Source organism: Trichoplusia ni, chromosome 13 (assembly GCF_003590095.1).
Source record: "Trichoplusia ni isolate ovarian cell line Hi5 chromosome 13, tn1, whole genome shotgun sequence".
Taxonomy (NCBI): Eukaryota; Metazoa; Arthropoda; class Insecta; order Lepidoptera; family Noctuidae; genus Trichoplusia; species Trichoplusia ni.
The window spans coordinates 8,255,531-8,278,593 of record NC_039490.1 but is presented as its reverse complement, the minus strand read 5'-3'; the positions used below and the strand labels follow the sequence as shown (position 1 = coordinate 8,278,593).

General features: G+C 34.6%; 1 protein-coding gene across 1 annotated transcript; it reads right to left on the bottom strand.

The window, feature by feature from the left end:
* Window positions 1-473: 473 nt before the first annotated feature.
* Window positions 474-22,279, bottom strand: LOC113500028 (venom acid phosphatase Acph-1-like). The gene is made up of 8 exons (XM_026880672.1): window positions 22,173-22,279; window positions 11,335-11,448; window positions 8,656-8,766; window positions 7,464-7,721; window positions 4,937-5,119; window positions 3,920-4,040; window positions 2,701-2,915; window positions 474-2,032 (listed from the first exon to the last, which is right to left on the bottom strand). Exons 2-8 carry the CDS (start codon window positions 11,443-11,445, stop codon window positions 1,865-1,867), a joined length of 1,167 nt encoding a protein of 388 aa, XP_026736473.1. The 5' UTR covers window positions 11,446-11,448; window positions 22,173-22,279; the 3' UTR covers window positions 474-1,864.
* Between the last annotated feature and the right edge of the window lie 784 nt (window positions 22,280-23,063).

The window sequence follows — 23,063 nt, the reverse complement described above, 5'->3', positions numbered from 1 at the left end:
TGATACAAAATAAAACATTGTAACACCCTTGTCACGGCTCTGTTATTAAATAGGCTATATATGTGGTGTGTGTATGTATATGAATGTTACACATATAATACACATATGTATAATACACCAGCTATTGTTCACTATCAACATATTCATGGCCGTAGCAACCGTTGCTTAAATACGATCTTTAATTTAAGTCTATAGTTGAATGCCTCTTTTTATAGGCAGCAGAAATGTCAACTGTCTCGCTATTACTGTTTATAAGATATAGTCGCGTGACAGACGGACATACAGACTGACGAGAGCGGAGCCTCAGTAGAAGGGTTCTCATTAGTAGGTTGTATGCACGGTAGGTACATGTGGTATGCACATTAGATGGCAGCAACATAATAATTTTGAAGCTAAGCTTATGTAAAGTTCTAAAATATAAAAGTTGAAAACCTTGCCTCGGCTCTTTAACTGGTTTAAATAAAAAACAGAAAACTGTAGTAAAACATATATATTTTACAAATATCCGTTCATATTTGTTAATATCACAGACAAAGGTATTTAATCCTCACGACAACCCTGCAAGGGGTAAACAGACCCGTTTTACATTTTGTGCACTGACCTCTATTATAATAAAGTGGATTTGTGATAACAATGAATGAAAATTGCTCTATAAACATTGATAGCGGTAAAGAAAACTAGTAAACGTTTTTGAAACAAATGTTTGAAAAGAAAAACGGCTTTTTCGAAGTCTATAGTGTTACAACTTAAATTAAAACTTAACGAAGAAAATCTATCATTTTGTAAGAAGAAGCCAGTCACGGGTATTATAATACAGGTCAGTGATTTTGTTCACAGTACAATAACTTGTAGCAACGCCATCTATTTAAAATAAAAAGGTTTATTTCCTCCGTACGTATCAAGAAATTCAACAGTTTGACGACAGAGTGCGCTAGTACCTATATTTTTAACAGACATTTTATTTGCCGTAGACTTGGACAATATGAATATTGTATGTATCAATAAAAATATAACAGTACAATTTAAATAGCTATGAGACAGATTGATCTAAATTTTTATTAACGCTTTGCATTTTTCGAATCATATAACGCGATACGTACGTAAGTATTTAAACATTTAAGTAGATATCTATATTAAATATAATGAAAAAAAAATAAAGATATGACGAGGTCCTTTCCTTTTAAATCTTACTTTTACAAGATTTATTATTTATTCAATTGATTAACTCCATCCTCAATCATACATTTGTAATGTAGTTTTTTTTATATCTTATCAGAATGTTTTCATTGAACTAGTTTTGTCCTTTAGTTTTGCCGTCATTACACTTCTTTTTATCTTTGCATAACTCCTTTGGAGTACGTAGACAGACGAGAAAACAGACAATTAAACAATAATTACCTATATCCGTTATAATCACAGAATAACGAATTCCTACCTTAGCTACTTATCATTAGAGGTCATAATTAAGTAGCAACCTTACAACTAATTGGTAACTTAAATTATTGTAGCCGATATCATATCGCTCTCTCGCTCTGACGCGTGTATAAATTAGTTCTAATTTTAAATAGGCCTTTGACATAAAGATAGTGTCAAATGTTTAATTGACGAATACGAATTTAGAACCAGGAATCCTTATTTGAAATGAGCGTTCGATTTTAGAATCCTTTTTAAAATTTTAACGGTCGAAATAACGGCTTCGATTTATTTTAAATTCTTTTTACAATCAGCCATTGTTTTTGGGCAAGTGACTTCGTCAGACGGGGGTTAACTGTTTTTGATCGATTTTCGATATTTAACTGTCAAATCGAGAGAGCGTTAAAAATCGTAGCTACATTATAAATTATTACTAATACTTTTAAGTAAACTATAACTCTGTTTTAATATTACATATGGAGTAAAACTCTTTCTCTGGTAATAAGAAGTCTTTAGTTAATTCTTTGAACTTAGCGAAGTCGCAGTAGCTGGAGCTACCGCAGGTCTTGATCCTGAGGATCTGGGCTGACGACTCGCCTGCTTGCGGAAGATAGACAGGCTGGAAAGAAAAGACACAATGAGTATACCTACATAAGTAGGAGAAATGATAAGGTATCATGGTCTTTCTATAAGATATATTTTTGTTTATTCGTCCCGGAAAGTCGAGTAATTGTCGCAATATGTATCTAAATATAAGTAAAAGAAATTATCATGGTCTTTCGATAAAAAAAATAGGTATATGTTTTTTTGTTGACACTGCCTGGAAACCGGAGTAGTTGGTTTCTATGTTTATGAGAACTACGAACTGTGTGAGTGGCGTGTGCCGGTTTGATTCCCATATGATTGACAAGTTGAAAAGCGATTTGTCAAACATTTAAACTACATAATTTATACAAATCCTTGGTTCAGTGTCTCAGGTAGTTTTGCTGATAAAGCAACCAGTGAGTTTAGCGAGGAGTCGCAGGTTATCTGTATAATCCTACGAATATTATAATCGCGAAAGATTGTATGTATGGATGTTTGTTCCTCTTTCCCGCAAAAATTGCTAAACGGATTTAAGCGAAACTTAATACACAGATAGTTTATAACCTGGATTAACACATCTTATAGTTTTTGTCTCGAATTTATGTACTTATGGACCACTTCTGCACTCTACGGCTAGTATAATCATAATTTTATCATGTTTCATACTGCAAAAAAACAATCAAAAGATATCAATTTACTCACCAGCACACTATAAGCTCCTGTACTCCTGGACCTGTACAGCTCCAGCGCGAACACCGCACCATACTCAGGGATGGACTGGTCTGTCTTCACATGGGCGACTTCCATCAGGGATCCTATGTTGAAGTCGTGCCCGGAGACCAGTCTTAGCCTCTGACTGACTGGCTTGTTCGCGATGAGATCGTTGCCCACCTCCGTAAATAGGTTTAGGAGAACTCCTGGTGAAGATTGGAGAAGAATGAGATTTGGAGCGTGGATGAATGATGTTGTTTTGTTTTGATATTTCGAGTATAGCAGTACTGTCTTGGAGAAGACTTTGCACATGTTTAAAGAATAAATAAACTACCAATTTTTATTCGGATTATATTTGTTTTTAGCGCAAATCTGCCAGTGCTTGGGTAAACCTTAGTTAAAATTTCTTCATTGTATTTTTGTCTTCCATGACAAACTTAAATAAAAGTGTAAAATATAATAATTTATTTTTAAAAGAATAACAAATGGAATTTCTTGCCGGTTCTGCTACATAGGAATGAAATTTTGGAACCGTGAACCTAGACACAATACCTACAGTAGCGATTAAAAAGTGCCTGAAAAACGGCCTACTTGACTTTTGATTTTGATCAGTAGTCAGTCTTTTCGCACATATTGTTTACTTAGGCATGTTACTAAGTTTTTTGGCGAGATTTTAATTTGACATACCTTTAGGTTCGCAAAACGGTTTTTGTCTTGAGAAACATTAACTTATAATCGATGGGAAAAACCACAACACGCAATCATAAGATGATCTCAACGCAAATGTTTTTACAAACAAAATGATTTCTATAATCGTTTTCATCATTTTTTTTCGCGATCTTGATCTCATAAAGGATTCTCTACAATATTCTGTTAAGCACCTTATAAGCCTTACATTGTAAAAGTTTGGGAATTTAAACTGGATTCAATAGGTAGTAGTAGTTTAAATACTAATGCGTATATTGAAGAAGAATATGGTATTGGTATGAACTTCGCGGGCATCAAACCTACGACGTATTACCCACGGGTTTAACTTGTTGGCTTGCCTACACGACTCGGCTACCCTTTCATTCAACGGCCATATCGCTCTCTCTCTTTTTAACAGTCTTTTTTCTAGACACTTATCTATCTACCTAAGGACAGTAAGGCCGAATTGATTAAGAAATTTTGAACTAATATCAGAATTAAAGAAAGTTCTTTAATAACATACCTCCACCAATCTTCTTCATTTCATCACATCTGAAGTACAGCCTGTATGCCAGCCTGGCAGCTTCACTTAGTCTAGGCAGCAGGGGCTTAGCCCAGTCCGGAATATCTAGACCCAGACCGACCTGTGAACATTATTGTATGACCTTCAGTATTCATAATATTGTTTAACCAACAAAAAATACAACCAACTTAAATAAAACTACTAATCTAAACTATAAAAAAATCCTTCTGTCACGGGCTTAAATCACATGCTCAAAGACACCCAGACTCAGAACAAGCATTCGCGGATCACAAAAATGCTTGTGCTACACGGGGATCGAACCCGCGACACGTCGCGCACGTTTGGTGTGGTGACCTCAACCACTCGGCTATCCGTATAGGAACTTGATGAATTCATTCCATTTTCATGGTTAATGATAAAAGAATCAACATAATCGGTTTATCCAGTCCGAAGTCCAAAATAGAGACGAATTGATCACATTCTTCTTTTTGAAGTTGGTTAAAAAGTAAATATCACAGGTTGAACTCTTAAAGATAAAGGTAGAGGAAAATAATGCAATTTAATTGCAGAGATATCGGTTTATGTTTTTGTATTTATAATGAACTTGGATTGAAACAGGTATTTGTTTAAATGCAGATGTTTTTTTAATGATGCCTTCGTGAACAAAGTTGACGTCAATGTAACAAGAGTATAATGAGTTGTTTTTTTAATTAGTACAATGTTACTTGTAAGCATTGTTTTGAGGTACCTTGTCCAAGCAAAACAAATACATAGGTACCTTAGAAATACTTTTTGAATAGCACTTTCTTGATATATTTGTGTATAAGAATAGTGTGCCCCAAGTTAGTTGCTGACAGCTTGTATTTTGTATTTAACAAAGTATCATAAACTGCTCTTGCATTTAATCAAAATAACTGAACATCACAACTTCGTCTTTTTTTTAAATCTCCAATATTCTTGAGCAGAGAACTGCCCACTTTATCGTCTAACACCAAGAAAAATAAACTCTACACTTACCATACTCCTGAACAGGTCGAACAGCGTCTCAAACATTAGCGGGTTCTCAGTAAAGTTCCTCCCGGTCTTCGCCTCCAGTAAGGGGATCAGGTCCATGTACGGAGCCAGCTCGCTGCTCAGGGATGTCTCTTTAGCTTCCGTCATCAGCGTGATGAAGCGATCGCAGTTCGAGTAGTAGCGGAGCTGGAAAGAAGATGAAGGTTAGGATGACGTTTCTCTTTTGGGAAACCTTTTTCGGATATTTTTGTTGTGTTCTTGGGTCGGGGTATTTTGTTATTATAGGTTCCGTTGATACCGCATTTGGTAGGTACAAAACCTTATTTCGTTTGGTAGGTTAAGGTGCAGCGCAGACGACAGACTTTTGTGCGATCGAGTATGTATATAATTCCATCCCTACTATCCCTACTAATCCCTACTAATATTATAAATTCGAAAGTAACTCTGTCTGTCTGTATGTCTGTCTGTCTGTTACGCTTTCACGTCTAACCACTGAACTGATTTTAATGAAATTTGGTACAGATATAGAGTTGACCTTCAGAAAGAACATAGGATAGTTTTTATCTCGGACTTTTGAAAGGTTCTCTTGGAGACGCGATATAACCGACCTCGACGCGTTCGAGGACGCGGGCGAAAAGCTAGTGGGTTATATTTTCACATACTAAAAAGTGCGTCACGGATAGTCTGTCATCACCCACCTCGGATATACTAAATCTGACATGAAAATAAACTTGTCTTTTTTGGGGAAGTTCCGAAATGGTCATGAACACCTTTTGAGACAGGAATTTTGTAGGTGACAGACTGATTGACAGCGAAGCCGTAGTTATGAAATTAAGTTTTTACACTTCAAGTGCGGCATCCAAAAAATCCCACGCAATCGATTACAAGGATATAAACGTAGTCATCTAAATAAAGGCCGAAGTAACAGTAACAGGGATACTCGTGGACCGTAAATTAAATTCCAGCTTAACTTGTAACTGAGCATCGACCTCCTGAGGTCGCAATAAATCTAACTTAATTTAATTGGACCTTAGATCTTCTGTTTTCCAACTTTTTCCAAGTAAAGAAAACTTTTAGCCGATCAAGCAAAGTTGTGGAAATACTTTTGCATGTTTCCTGCAAATTGCTGTTTCCTTTGTCTGTCAGGTGTTGTAAATGATCATTGTTTTCAGATGATAATAGATGGCGCTGTTAGTTGATATAGAAATGTTAGTTATAATCTTTCGGTTTTTTTTTTGAGTTTCGGTGCAGTGATCAGTTTCTAGAGAGAGAAAGAAGGAAAATAAATCATGTTTAATTGAAAAGTAAGTCAGGTCGGTTAAAAAATATAAATTACTATTAATCTTTGTTTTAACGTTATCTAACATTAAATAATTTTTAATGACAAACTAAACCAGTACATAATTAAGCGTCGTATTATTTACTCAATAAAAATAAACAGTTAATTAATTATTGATACTTAACATCAATACTGACTTTGCTGTTTGAAATAGGTACTCAGGGGTAAAAACATCAATCTGTCTACCTGTCTGTCCGTCTATCACCAAGCTATATTTAAAGGACCGTGTTTACGAGACAGTTAAAATTTCCACAATCACAGAATAATACAAATTATTAATTATTAGGCTAAGCAACATTCATAAGGATAGGTGATATTTTTTTCATCATAATCTTCCTATCGTCATCTGACATAATCATACTTCACTTTATTCATAACATTTATTTATACCAAGTCATCTCATATCTTTAAAGTGATGAAGTTACTGTCTTATGTAATAACGAACTTGATACTTATAAACAACTGATAATGCTTCGATAAAGTATAATTATTGAGATAATTGCCATACGTGTCATTCACGGGATTTTTTTGTAAAAACATAGTTCTTTTTATCTCACTCCGTCTTTGAATCACGTTGGTCGAGTGTCACGTTCATAGCACGTGGTTCAATTGGTCGACCATCGTAGTTATGTCACGCAAACATTATCTGGCATGTTTAAGTTATTCGATTTGTTGGTTCAGCAATATTTCACTTCTTGCCTTAAATATTGTAATGAACGGGTCAGTAACTGTATTTCTGAAAAAGAGTTTTTAAATTGACTGTAATTTAAATGAGTTTTGTAATCTATGTTTCCAATGTCAGTCAATATGGATTTTGATGGATTATCTTCCAAATATTAACGGGATAAAATAAAAGAGACTATGTAATTTGGAACTTAACAGAAACCCGTTCAATCAAAATGATTTACCTCCGAAAACTTGCACATAATATACCTATGGTACAAATCAAACTAAATTGAAAACGCTCAACCCGTTCGGGAGTTATGCTGCCACACATAGACTGACACGTCAAACTTATAACACCTCACTTTTTGCATCGGGGGTTAATAAAGACAAAACTTCAAATATTATTTTCCGGAGCTGTGATGCCACAGACAGACGGAAGAGACAGACACATCAAGCTCACCCCTCTTTTTGCATCGAGGGTAAAAAGGACAAAACACAAGATCTCAAATATCAGTTTCCACTTACATAATCTTCAGTCAGCGGTACAGCCTTATACGGGATAGGTTGCCACAACTTCCCGAGACCCTCATCCCATTGCTGTTCCGGTTCCGGGGGGTAGGCAGCAGCCATCGCCACTTGGATGGTCATCTTCGTCCGTTCCTTGTCTGTACTCCTGATGGCGATCTCGTCACGAAGGTACAGGTTGGAGATCAGCTTGTGACCTTGAGACCCGTACCTCTGGCGGTAGAATTTGCCGATCTGGTATGCTCGTCTTTTGCCGACCTGTAGATAATATTAGAGTTAAATTTGGCTCTCGTACACAAGATATGAGACAATATTTGGGATGAATGGGAGGAATGATGCCAATGCATGGAATAATTAAGTCCTGTTGTATGTTATTTAGAACATCTTTTTTTTAATTACTTCTTAGAATTTTTTAGCTGTGTTCAGGTCGACTAAGCTAAGTTAAATTCTAGTGTGTATATTGCCTCTTCATTCTATTTGAAAAAAATATAGTTTAGTTCTTGAAGATAGATATCATTGCGGTTTTTATTAAGCAATGAAAAAGAAAAACTAAAATTCCACTTCTCTCACACACTACATTAAAATCTAAGCAAAATCTCTATCTACCAAAAAAGAAGAGCAACTCATACAAAACCAGGAAGCTATCAAGTAAATCAGTGTAAATACTTCCAGCCGACAACCTTGGACCATTCATTACAGCGGTCGGCACGAGGTCGACGCGAACACGTCACAAAATCAACTGTTACTCTATAATGTAGAGCTGAAATAATTCATATTCTAGACCATATATTATGTAATCAGCTATTGTCTTTTGAAAAATTGGTTTACTTAATAATTGGAAATGAACTAGCTAAGTCTACTAAGAACCTGGTTTAATTTTGGAAAGTCAAAATCTTGTTGTAAAAGACTCTCACAAAATATTACTGTTAGTTGACTACGATTCTGCTTCAGGTACTTACCTATAGTGATTATCTTTCTACTGAGTAAATGCACCAATAATCTATTATTGGTGACCTTATAAAATGATAATTATATTATAAACGTGAAAGTTTGTTTGGATAAATTGATAAATTAACACATGGAAAAAACTTCCCGATTTTTTTTCGTATTGAAGAGGGTGGGGCCGTTGGCAATACCTAGTAAATTAAATTAATACATCTTCATTGTACTTTATTTGTGAAAGAGTACTTACATTGGTCAGTCCCTCAGGTCCCTCTATATAAGTGAGGTTTTTGATCAGCTCCTGCTGGTCTGACAAGGACAGTTCATCAGCATCCGGTGCCCGTTCTCCATGCCTGTTTAACTGCAAAAGAAAATACTCGTTTAATATAAAATTATTTGTACACGATTAAATTAAAGATTGTCTGGACTTAAGTTAGTTCTACATGTACAATACAAGTCTGATTTGGACCCCTGTGAGTGCAAAGTTCTTCGTCATGATATTTTCATAATAATATAGAAACTCGATATGCAGAGTCTGCGAACTCGTTTTATTTTTCGCTGCAAAATAAAATAACACTCCAAAATTGGTGACCGTACAATAAGCTAAATATATGTTAAATTTATAACCGCATGAGACGTCGCTTAACTTTTTTAAGCGCTTAACTTAACTTTTTTTCATGATTAAATTAATAGTTATTACATCGGCATCAGGAATATTCCGACTGTGAAATTTTCAATTGGCTCAAGCTAAACCCTGGCGACAGACTACCTAACCTTAGTAATGAATTGCCTTTCATTGTGTTCAGAACTCAAAAAAATGTAATTGAGATAATTCTGTAAATAATTATTTAATTGCCGGCAATCATTATTAACTAGGTACACAAATGCATTGATGATTTGGTGTTCAGATCATCATTATCGGCCTAGCCTTTTCCTTTGGTGTTCAGATAAAGTTTGAAATTAACATTTATGTCTCATAACATACTTCAATATTTATTTATTAATTAATTACTCTTTCAAAGAATTGTTTAGTTATATATTCAATGGTAATAAAATTATTTTTATGTATCACGATAGCGTGTCATCCATATTTAAATAGTATTTAACTTCACTTAAAATCATTGCAATAAATTGAATAATGACAATTTATTGACTTTAGTCTTATATTCACTTAGTTTAGTAACTTTATTAGTTACATTGTAGATCCTGGTTTACAGGAACTGTAGGATGACAAGAATTTCGAGCTGGCTCGTACCAAAAATAATCAATCTTTCTAAGAGAAAGCTTGACGGGACTGCTAGGTCCCGTTGGATGCAGGTGTCAATGAATCGGTCGCGCTGGAGAACTTATGGAAAGGCCTATGTCCAGCAATGGACTGCTATAGGCTTAGATGACGATGTAGAGATATCGTGATGCTCAGGTAACTGGTTTGAGGAGGTCAGATAGGCAGTCGCTCCTTGTAAAACACTAGTACTTAGCTGTATCCGATTAAACTGGAAGCTGACCACAACATAGTTGGGAAAAGGCTATAATGATGATGTCAGCCTATCATGTTATGACGCATCATCAATTTTGTCCCCACGTGTCAAGCCATTAATGGTATTTGTACAAATACCAATGCAATCGACCATTTTACGTGACCCATGGAGACCTGATAATCTGGAGTCCACGTTCCTGCCACTCAGCTAACAAATACGTAAATGAGGAATTATAATTGGTATTATCCAAGTGTTCAACAATAATTAGATCAGATATATCTTGAAAACAATAACATTACTGATAATATGTTTTGTACCTAGATTTTAATTGTTATTGTAATTAAATATTGTTTATTCGTGTTTATTGTATTTTCTCTACTATATATTAGACCGTAACTTGTTCCATTTGTTTTGGTACAAAAAAGATAAACAATTTTTGATACAAATAAATAAACTAATGATATATTTCAGTCTATATTTGATTTGGTAATCTTTATTGTTCAACATTTGGTTTTAAGTCGCGTTTTATTTTTATACTGACGTTTTAGACACAAAGACAACCAAGATTGTTTATCTTTTTAGAGTATCTTAACTAATGGAATACGGCTGTGTCTTGTTTTTACTACAGTTCTATTTTTCAGGATATGACTAGGATATGACTAAAGCGTGACAGGTCCAGAATCAAGGTCCAGTATTTGGTAGCACTTTTTGGATAACTTCTTTTTAAACGACTTCCTTCACGCAAATCTTTTTCCCAAGCAAAGATTGGGCTTGTAGCGCGTCACGAATACCTATTGACATTGTGATCCACGCCGCGCAGTAAACCTAAGTATGCAGATGCTTTTTGACTTCTTCACCTTTTTTGCCCTTTACTATACATCGTGGCTCTTCATTGGTGCCATTAATTTGTTATACATATACAGAGACATATTAACATTAAATAAGTTAACTTTTGATCAATGGCTATTAACCCTAACCGAGTGTCAAATTAATTTAAACAATTAATAATTTGGCCATGATTATTCCTACCTTTGGCATGCTCAACATGGTCCAAAATATTAAAAAAATATAGTATCGTCTTACTAGAAACTCATCATCGGCCTAGCCTTTTCCCAACTATGTTGGGGTCGGCTACCTGTCCAACCGGTTTCAGCTGAGTACCTGTGTTTTACAAGGAGCGACTGCCTATCTGACCTCCTCAACCCAGTTACTTGGGCAACACGACACCCCTTGGTTAGACTGGCTGTCAGACTTTTTCAAGCTTCTGACTACCTGTAACGACTGTCAAAGATGTAGGAATAACAGCCGGGACCCACAATTTAACGTGACTTCCGAAACACGGAGGAACTCGCTATGACAAAGATGGTCACCCATCTACGGACTTATGCGGTTATAGCACAGCCACGAGCTCCTCGCTTTCTAGAAACTATTGAACAATTATTAACACTTACAACTAAAGCGAACACCAGCTCCTGTTCATCCAACACTTCGTTCGCCACTGGACTTGCGACTGCTCCATGGCACAGAACCGCCAGATACGCTACAACTAGATACCGGAACATATTCTGCAACAAAAGAAATTATATTGTAAAATGACGGTGTTTTATAAGTTAAATCTTCATTAACTAGTTCGAGATCTATAGGAAATTTTCATTACTAAACTGACTATTAGAATGGAGAACTTCATGAAGGCCCCTGGTCGCCACATGTCTTTTTCATCAGAGACCTATTTATGTTTGTCTGTTCACTCAATGGACGTGCTGTAGTTTAGAGTAATTAGCTTGTTATATTAATAGCTTAAACCTTTTTTAGGCATACTAGAAATAATAAAAAAATGATTTGTTTAAATAACAGGGAATGAAACTTCGTGTGACGTCGCTTCTTCGTATGAATTTTATAGAGTTACGTCAAGTCGCAGTTTATTTTTTCGCAATTTTGATCGTTCAGATAAATTCGAGAATACCTGTCTCATATGTTTTAATAATCTATGAGGGGCTAAAAGTTTTCTACTTTCCATACCCAGTCATCATCCCTAATTTAAGTTGTGCTAGGGTTTCTCCTAATTACTAAAATAATTCATACAATCAACGAAGACGTTAATAATTTAGATGATAATATTAAGCTAAGAATAATTAGGAAAACAACAACTAAGTAGATATAAATAATCTGAACAGGAAATAATTGTATTAGTAACATACATTTTATTATTAATGATATAACTGAGAATTAAACTAAAAACAGTTGCCGATAGGTAGCACAGATCACAAATGTTATTACAGAATAAAAATAATAGTAGAATTTTAATCAGTAAATGTTATCTTTGGTATTATTTTTATTGGGACACGTGATTTTGTTTTTGTATTTAATTTTAGAGGATTGAGATATAATGTGAAAGAAGAATCCGGTTAAGTGCGAGAAGAAATCGCGATGAGGGTTCTTTGGCAACCTTGGATTTTTTTGTTATATCGGCAATAAAGAAAACATATCAGCGTTTACTTCATCATCATCATCATCATCATCATCAGCCTATCGCAGTCCACTGCTGGACATAGGCCTCTCCAAGTGCAGCGTTTACTTATACTATTCAAAATGTGCTGATAGTTCGCTTTAATATCAGAGACCTATGACTTGGCAGTCTTGCGGTTTAACTACTAAGCTATAACAGGAAGGTTCCGTAAGGTGAGAGAAATTCTGGAAGCAAATTCGAATAAAAAATATTGATAGGGTGTAGGAAAAGGTTCCAAAAAAGGGTGAGGATGGGTGAAAAACGAGAATTTTCTGTGGTAAAAGTTTCTTGGAACCTTCTAAAGCTACAGAAGGACTGACCAATGACATCGTTCTATGTCCGGTTTGCTTAACGTTTACCATTTTGCCGGTTAGAGGTTGTGTTATTTATCAGTTTGTTTAACTTATTGATATTATCTAATCTATACTAATATATAAAGCTGAAGAATTTGTTTGTATGTTTGAACGCGCTAATCTCAGGAACTACTGGTCCAAATTGAAAAATTCTTCTTGTGTTGAATAGACCATTCATCGAAGAAGGCTTTAGGCTATAAACCATCACGCTGCGACTAATAGGAGCGAAGATATAATGGAAAATGTGAAAAAAACAGGGCAGGTATAAAGCTAGTATGATATAATCGTTAATAATGTGCAGTGCGACTGTCATCAGATGTAAGTTCATGAAATGAAATTATCTGTTTCTGTTGCCGCTTCAAGCACAAATAACAAAAAATAAAATTGATAGTAACCAATGATTGGTACTGTTATAGTTTTCATGAGTAAGCAATACTTTAAAACAAATGATTTTCCTTTAGTGGAATCCTGATCTGTTCTTTAGCCTATTTGTATGGAACCCAAGTGTCACGAGCCCGTCGCCCACTGGACCGGTTCTACTGATGGCATATTTTAACGTAGAACAAGCACGGCATATTAATATAAATTACTAGCATGTTATGCCAAATTAGATTTCAAGAAGAAAATGATTTATTTTGTTTTTTTTTAAACACTAAGGAATTTAATCCTTGGGTAGCGGGGGGTTATAAACATACAACTCACATGCACAAAGACATCCAGACTCAGAACAAGGATCGTGGATCACACAAATGCTTGTCCTACGCGGGGATCGCACCCGCGACACGACGCGCAAAGTGGGTTTGGCATGTCGACCTCAAGCACTCGGCTATCCGTGCAGTCAAAACAAAATTCTGACCACCCCTTCACAAAAGACAAAAAATTGTGTCCAAGTTCTAAAACACACATTTTGCCTATCATTAGGTCACTAGCTCAGTTCTACACTTATCAATCATTTGAGCATTTTATTTAGCAGTTAATTAATCTTCTTTTTTGTACCAAATCGCGATAAACCATTATCTTTACTGACCTCTTCGTGTTCAAATTACAGTGACGTCATTTAACCTTGTTTTTATCTTAGCATATCTGTGCTTGTGATATCTAGTTTGCACTGGTTTCTGCCTTTTGGAGAGGGCTGGCCGTATTGGCAATTAATTTGGCCAGCCGGCATTCTTCAGTTACTACAGTGAACTCCTAAAATATCTAACTGGTTTCAACCAGATATTTTTACACACACAATTAGCTCCTCAAAGGTCATCTAGACTTGACATTTAGTCTACAGATAAACCAAGACGTTAAGGTCTCCTATTTATAATAGTATTGTTATTGGTTGGTATTTACAAACAATCTATAATTCCTAGAAAAGCTATGGAAGATAAGATGCATGGCGAAATTTATAAGGAAACGGTACTTTTCTGGACAGTCTAACCGTACAAACGTAATTTATATCGATAGTGACTTTTCCGTCCGTCGTTTAAGGTTAGATTCCTTTAATTTTGTGCTCAAGGGGTAAAAACGGATCCTTATTACTGAACCATCACTGTCTGTCTGTTATACGGAAACGGTGGAAATTTTCACAGAAAATTATCTGTAACATGTATGTTAAGCATCGATTTGGAAGGTGATCAATTTGATAGGTGGCCATATTTTTTTAATTTTTCTGCCTTTTCGTACCTTTCAGTGTCGCGAGTTCCACTCGCACTTGACCATTTTACATTTTGCCTAACACAACATCTACACAAGCGAAGTCGGGAGCAAACGCTAGTAATCACGTGATCGCAACATGCGCAGACGCAGGGAAGACGTTACACTGAACTTTAGATTGTTTTGAACACATATTATCGTGTCGGGCACGTGTCTTCAAAATGGATGACCTGGAGATACTGGCGACCCCAAGATAAGATTGAAGAAAAATATATTCTGATATTGGTGGCAAATGTTTTTTGTAAGATGATTTGTATTATTGAGGTGTGCTGATGAAAGATTATGAAATGGAAATGCTGCTTGTTCTTTTCATATAATGATGACTGCACGGATAGCCGAGTGGTTGAGGTCCCGCCAAAGCCATAGTGTATCCCCGCGTAGGACAAGCATTTGTGTGATCCACGAATGCTTGTTCTGAGTCTCAGTGTCTTTTACTGGATGGTTCAAAGTTCTATAGAGTTTGTCATTTGGCCCAGTACTGTATAAAAATCGCCGTGTCTACATTAATATAAGTATATACAAAAGTCAAGATTAAAGAACAAGCGTTTAGATCAATTCTCCTCCTTATGGGCAGCCTTAGCCCAGCTGTGAACCATTCATAGGCTGTTAGTATAATGTTATGATCCTATTACGCATGTATTTTAAAGGTTCACAGTCGTTGCATCCGGATATCTCAGCACACGTCGTAATGATAAGGACGACCTCACTATCATTGCGTTTAGAGTAAGAGACGTGAGTCATCCTACTAATTTAATACTGTAATTGCGAAAGTATTTCTGTCTGTTTATCACGCTTTCACGCCGGGTTTTTGTTCCCCGTACTCTATACACTGAAATATGCCTAAACTGCTGAACGGATTGTAGTGAAATTTGGTATGCAGATAGCCTAGAGCCAGCCAAAGGACATAGGCATACTTTTGATTTGGAAAAAAGGAGTTTTAAGGGGTGGTCAAAGTTTATGTGAAAGTTTTTTTTTAATGCACTACAGTTTTAAAAATTGCCTTAAGTATTATTTACATAAAAAATAAATATTTACAGCGGTTTTTAGGTACTTGGGGGAAGGGTTCAAGGCTACATTTTATCCCGGCATTCCCACGGTAACGGGAACCACCGCTAAAAACTGAAGTCCACTCGGACGGAGTCGCGAGCAACAGCTATTACCGAATAATTATAATAAACTATCAAAGAAAGTTATAGTTTTGACGTGTTATTGACGTACTTATTGTGATTATATAAGACTGCGTTCACGTCTTTAGTAATCTGATTATGTTATCGTAATTGTAGCCGTTTCAGTATCATCATCAGTCCGTTGCAATGTGGTCGCAATCAGTGGATGGCTTTGCCGGCAGTGGCCGGATATAGACTTCTGGCAAGAGATCGGTTATACTTCACATTAAAAATGAGAAGATTAAATATAATCCTATTAGGGTGTAGGCTAAAAGGCAATTAAACAACTGCTAAAATAAGCTAAAAATATATATTTTTTAGATTGTTTTGGTATCAAGGTTCTTGAAGAGACAATTCAAACGCATTTTAACTCGATGGTGTTTTTGGTCTTAGTTCCTATAGCCACCTTTCAGTTCTATGTCATGTCGTATTATTGCATTGTCAATCAAAATAAATATTCTATAAATGTTTCAGTTTCAATCTCAAACCGAGATGGATCAAATTCAACTTGCAAGATTTGATTACGGACCGACAGACAAAAGGTTTTCGAAGGCATTCCAATTACATGCACAAAAACACTCTGACTTATGACAATCAATTGGAGGTCACACTTTGCGCGGATGGCGTGTTACCTCTCGGTTATTCATGCAGTTATTACCCACTTATAGGTTAACTAATCAGTTAATTTTATCTTTAAAAAAACGTCTCCCGCGTTAAGAGATTTAATCCTTGTGTCGCAGGTAGTGTAAAATTTACAAAGACACCCAGACTCAGGACAAGCATTCCTGGATCACAACAATGCTTGTCCTACGCGGGGTTCTAAACTGCGACACTAGGTGTCTTAACCACTCGGCTATACGTGCATTCAAATATACATATACATAGAACATGCTGTGTTTATAATTGTGTAACAGTGGCAATCTCTAGTTTGCGGTTATCAGACTAGTAAACTACATGTATAAACAAATCATGTTTAACAACATACAGGCGTGAAGCGAGGCTAGACTAGTTAGTATTTAGAGCTGTTTTGTGGTCTAGACAGTTAATGCGAGAGCAAGATGCAGCTAGAATTGTAGAGCGCTGTCTCACTTCGACAACGAAAACGATAGTTCTTTTTATAGGGTTCCGTACAAAACGGGAGAAAACTGACCAAATAGGGTAAAAATAGAATAGTTTAAAAAATCTAAATATCCACATTTCAAATGCCACTCCTTTTAAATTTTATCAAAATTGATCCCCTTTTTGTATCTTAACTTTCGAAAAAACTAAAACCTCTCTCGTAATTTAATCGCGGGTCATTTCACAATCATACAATATACATTTACAATATTGTAGTTATAATATAATTTGATGTAGTTATTCAGCGGTACTCTACACACAATCCTTACTAAATATTATAAATGTAATAGTAATTCTGTCTGTCTGTTACGCTTTCACGTCTAAACCACTGAACTGATTTTGTTAAAATTTGGGACAGAGCTAGAGTTGACCTTGAGAAAGAACGTAGGATAGTTTTTATCCCGGACTTTTGAAGAGTTCTCTTGGAAACGCGATATAACCGACCTCGACGCGGGCGAAGCCGCGGGCGAAAAGCTAGTATAGTGTAGTGACAGCTATATGCGAGCGATATCGAATTCAATACGGTCACGGCGATGTGTAACATAATACTCGATTTGTTAAGGCCGACACATATTTAGTCGTGGGTTTCACACGACGTCAAAAAATGAAGCTCAAATAGTAATTTGTTAAGAAAGTTTTGACAGACGTTGTAATACATAATATTTCAAGCGATTAGAAAATTTAATAAAGTTTGAAATGGATGAAAAGTAAGTTAAAAAATACATTTTCTTTTGACATCCTGGTCGTTATCTAAATGGATAAAAAAACTATCAAATCAGTACAGTGTCTAATATAATATTTAATTCTCGTGTCATTGTGTACGTAATCGAACTCCTCCGAAACGGCAAGACCGATTCTCATGAAATTTTGTGTGCATGTTGAGAATTGGACTAGAACTATATTTATGGCTAAATACCTTTTGCTATGACAGCTAGTAATTATACATACATATAGGAGATCTCTAAGTTTCGATAAATAATAGACATGACGTCATATTTTTTTGTTCTTCAAGTAAAATGAACATTTTCCTTCTTTTTTTCGCAACCATAAACCAAATTACAGTGTATAGAATTTACGCGTGACGTCATTTCTTTGTATACATTTTGTTTAGCCGTTTAACTTAAATCACTTGTACTTTAAAGCAGTTTATTTTCATCTTCATTGAATGATCAGAGAAAGACAATCTAATATTACTTATACATACTTATGTGGGGCACAAAAAAACATTACTGCATTAAAAAACTGATTTTTGGAACCGTTTTTTGTAACTTATCCGAAAAGTAACTGGTTTATAATTTTGTAACAGCAAAGCGAAAGGAGTCTAGACATGGAGAGATCTAGCCAATAGTTTAAAAATCTAATTCTTAATGCGTTTAAGGTCAGGCAACTGTACATCGGATTTCGAAACGAGAGCTTTGCTCAGTTAAATGAGTTGATTCCCAAAAGTATATTTTTAACTTCTCTGTATTTTCGTATAGTTAAATCTAACTCCCTCTTTTAGTGGCTTAGTAGCGGTTTCGCCATAATTTGTTTTGCCTGAATTTGGCTAGAGAACTACCTTCAATTGTGAATATTTTTCAGGGGCAGCTTCGTCCGAGACAAATTAAAAGAGCAGGCGAATGAGGTCCACTAAACTTTGAGGTGAAATAGTATTTCTCCAAAAAGTACATTACACAATTAAAATACTGATACACATACCGGATTTCGCATTTATGTTTATGTGAAACACGATGAGAATGCAATAGACAATGTATTTGTGCTATTCAAGATACTCAAAACATTTATGTTGAACATTGAAGATGGAAATAGCAAAATAATTTACTCCAAGAATGCATAATATCCGACATGTGTATATGTATACACATGAGCATTAATAAAAAACGTCTGACTATTAAATATGTTTGAGGCAAATAACTTGTCTGTCCGTCTGTCCTTCTATCAGTCCGTCTGTCACCAGGCTGTGTCTTATGAACCGTGATATTAAGATAGTTGGTTTGTGGCTTTTAATGTATAAATTGATCTGTACAATGTTTATTTTTAAAAAATTAGCTTATAGAGTTTCTTGCCGGTTCTTCTGCATAAGATTGAAATTTTGGAACCGTGCACTTAGTGTTAATACTGTAATACACTTTAAAAGTGCCTGGAAAATGTCCTACCTGATTTTGATTTTAACACATTTTGGTTTTGAGTTCTTTAAAAGTAAACTGGTCCGAAAAATATGTGACAATTTAGGACAAATAATTTAATAGTTTGTCTCGAGGTACCTTAAAATATTTTTAATACCACATATTACTGTCAATCAAAACTCAAAAATTCCAGTCGAAAAATAATTAAACAATCACAAAGATACAGACAGTTAGACAAACACGAGAATTAAAAGATAATTCAATGCGAACACATAAAAAACACCATAAAAACTACGATTAACTGATTTCAAGCGAATCATATAAAGAAGGTCGATGGACGTTCCAAGGTTAAAACAAGGACACACAAAAACAACGCTTAATAAGGTGTTATTAAGACTGCTTTCTATAAGGATAGGAATACCGCTTTAAAGAAACTGATCCTTCTGTCGCTTGGGCTTCACAAACATTCAAGTCACAAGCACAAAGACACCCAGACTCAGGACAAGCATTCATGGATCATACAAATGCTTGTCCTACGAGGAGGCCAAAACTGCGACGAGGTTTTACAAACATTAAAGTCACATGCACAAAGACACACAAAGAATTTCTTAATCGATGAATTGATTAGATCTGCGAATCTCTCCCGTGTAGTCAATGTTTGTGCAAAAATTGCTAAACGAATTTTGGAGGATTTTTCTCTTGCCATTCTTTTATGTGTTTAATTTGCCTAAGACCATATGGTTCTAAAACCACTTCTATGTCCATCGTCTAATATTTCTTGGAAATATTAACTAAGTTTCATTTGGTTGTTTTTTGTAGACTACTCAACATAAAAAGGTTTATTCAACAAGGGTTAAGCAATTGAACCCTCACGGTAAATAATTATCATGTAATTATTGCATGTATTATACGTTGTACTAAAACGTATAATACATGCAATAATTAACCTTACTTTTTTAATTACACTTCAGGTGATTCTCCTTAAAATGAGTATTAATTTTAGGGTTCCATATTGATACATGTCTGTTTTTCCGTCTTACAAAAGGCTGTATTTCATGAACCGTGATAGCTATTCAAGTAAGTATTTCACAAATTAATATTTCCATAGCCGCTTCTGTTGCAAAGACCATAAATAATTTAAGTGTCAAATAAATTGCTATCACCCAACCTGTATGTTTATCTTAACTATACTTGTACGGAACCCTCAATGTCACAAGTCCGACTCGCACCTGACCGTTTTTTTAATTAGTGTCAATCTCCTGGAACAGGTCTATAACCTTGTTAGTTTGCTGCAAGTACAGTTATTCTCTCGTAAGGATTTTCAAGTGACCGATGAAACGGATCGCATGTGTCAAATCTCAAAATTAGTGTCGATATAAAAACGGTGGTTGTAAAAGTGTGCATGTACATTTATTATAAGTAGAATTTATATTGATTTTGCAACTAAATGTTCAATTCTGTTTACAAGGTTTTTCATGGGTTTGTAATATTTCTTTTGTTTTACTTTTAAATAAACTCTTGTTATTCATTTATGTATATTTAAGTTAACAAGACCTGACAAACTTTTATCGTTTCCGAACCCTAAGATTCGGAGGTTTATTTCAAAAAGGAAGGTGGTTCCAAATTGTCAGTATTTGTTCTGTTTATCACCTCAAAACTTCCTACTAGATGAACTAATTTTTTCCACGTTTTTATAAACCCACTTACTTGTATGTTTGTTTGTAATTCCGGTTGGAGTTTTGCAACTTAATTTTGAGGCACTTCCCGATAACTTAGCAGGCTTAAATTCAGGGTAGCTTCAAACCCGATGACAATGCAATTTACAATTATAAAAATGACAAATTTTGATAAAAATTCACATTTAAAAACGTGGCTATTTAGATTTTTTAAATCTATCCATTTTCAGTTTGACTCAGGAGTTCTTATTTGATGCCTTTATTCAAAAAAATATTATCCTACAATCTAAACCGACATATAAGGTATGAACTAGAACAATTAAGATGACTTTTCATCTAGTTATAACTACCTTATTTGATGCTAGTTAATATGAGGTTGGCGTGAACTGATATAAGTATGTCAAGAACGATTTATACATCGCTCAGTTAATGTTAGATTAATAAGTTATTATATGCATTGTACTTAGGTTTAACAAGACATTTTTGAAATACTGCATAAATATGTTTATAGATATTAAGAATTTTGTTAGTCGGTTGGATAAATAAAACTTATGAAACAAATTTTGCGATAAGAAATTTGTCACCAATAAAATTTATGTCTTAACCAATAGTTGCTTAACCTCGATTTTGATTGTTGTTATTCATTGTTATAGCTTTAAATAATCAACTTTCAAGGTTTCTTTTTATTTTAAGATTATTTGTATTTAACTCTCACTGTAGAAAGGTTCCGACATATTGACCGTTTGTTTTAGATTAACAGACAACATCTTGTTTATATATTTATATAAATCCAGATTGACTTAACTTAACCATGCGATCCTTAGTTAAAAATCTAAAGATTATTATTATGTAACAACGGTTTACCAACGCCTAGGAATGAGGATCGCCCGACTAGTTTCTAACCTAACAAGAGTCCTTAATCATAAGCTGTAACTAGTATACCTATCCCATGAATACGCATGAGTAAACATTTAAAGTAAAATTACAAATCCATGTGAAGTTATAATAATATCAAAAAAATCTAGAGACCTACTATTTTGTTATCAAGCAAAAATGTATTATTCATGAACACTTTTCAGATTTGAATGTTTGCGATATTGATCACTTTAGCCTAAGCTATTTGACTATAACATAAATATTTTAAACAGCTGTTTCAACAAATACGAAATTATTTTTAATTTACTAATTCAAAGAATGTGGTTTTAATTTAACAATTAATGATAATGACAAACTTTAAGTAATGCTGCAGAGAAAGAAAGTAAGCAATGATCATCATAAGAATCATACTGAGAAAGAACACAGTTTCACCACATTTTGATATACAGTATGGAGATTTAATATTTTATATTCTAAGAGTATTATTTATATAATTATTATTTAAAACCTATGTCTATTTGCACGGGCGATTTAAACACACAAATGAGCTTTAATTAAAACTATTATCAACAAATACCACAGACAATATTCCGAAATTTTAATCGAAAACTGTATTAAAACAAAAAAAAGAACTCACTATAACTGTTTTATAATTCTCACTTATCAAAAGATCATAAAACCGAAATACAATTCGTCTAATCTAGATCAAATAAAAACATAACAAAACTATAAAAACAAAGCAACTTAATTAAAAAAATCAACTTACAACAAAAACTCCGGTGTTTAAACTAAAAAACTAAAGTAAAATAACTATGTTAATGCTTCACGGTTAGGCATTGACTGGGAGCTGCGCACGCGCCGGCCGCTATGTATAGCTGAGACAATCCGACGATAACTATGTTTTGACTTATAAACTGTTAATGCTACGTTGTGACGGAGGTTGGGTTAACATTTGAACCCGAGATATTTTAAGTTTAAGATAAATTATATCTGTAATCGATAAATTGGAATTATATGAGTTTATGTAATTTTGTTTTTTTATTTGTCAAAATGTTTAAATAGTCCCTTTTTATTAAACCGACGCTAAAAGATAGGTGGTAAGAATGGTTAAACAGACTTATCTTATTAAACTTGGACGCTACAGGGGTGTTATAAAATTGACGTTTCTATATGTCTGTGGTATCATAGCTCCCGAAAGGATGAAGCGATTTCGATTGATTTAGTGTCTTTTGTATTAAAGGTGAATAATGTGCGAGTGTTCTTAGACATGATTGTTAGAAATCGTTGGAGCCGTTTAAATTTATTGACTAATTTATTACTGGCCAGGGTTATTTTAAGACATAATATTTATTGATGAAACATGCTTTAGCAGGATCGTGCTATAAAGCCCTGTTATAAAGAAATTGGATTTTGTCGGAACATTTGGCGTATTGTAAGATTACATGATTGAACAAAGTTTTATCAAAACAATTAACTAAGATTACGATAGCGGCGGAATTATCACAAATTCCTTTGTCACACAAAATGATAATCTTGATTAGACCAAAAAGATAATCTCTTTATGATAATGAAAAGTATGATTCTGCAAGATCACAGTCAAAGTTGCAAACAACTCATTGCAGACGCACAGGAAACTATTAGCTGTCTTGCTGTCTTT

Excerpts from the sequence above, each read along its gene's own strand:
- LOC113500028 (XM_026880672.1), bottom strand. The coding sequence starts at position 11,445 with ATGTTCCGGTATCTAGTTGTAGCGTATCTGGCGGTTCTGTGCCATGGA. Across the intron at positions 7,722-8,655 it reads GACCTGAGGGACTGACCAAT|GTCGGCAAAAGACGAGCATA; the intron begins GTAAGTACTCTT and ends TATTATCTACAG. Across the intron at positions 4,041-4,936 it reads TCGACCTGTTCAGGAGTATG|GTCGGTCTGGGTCTAGATAT; the intron begins GTAAGTGTAGAG and ends TAATGTTCACAG.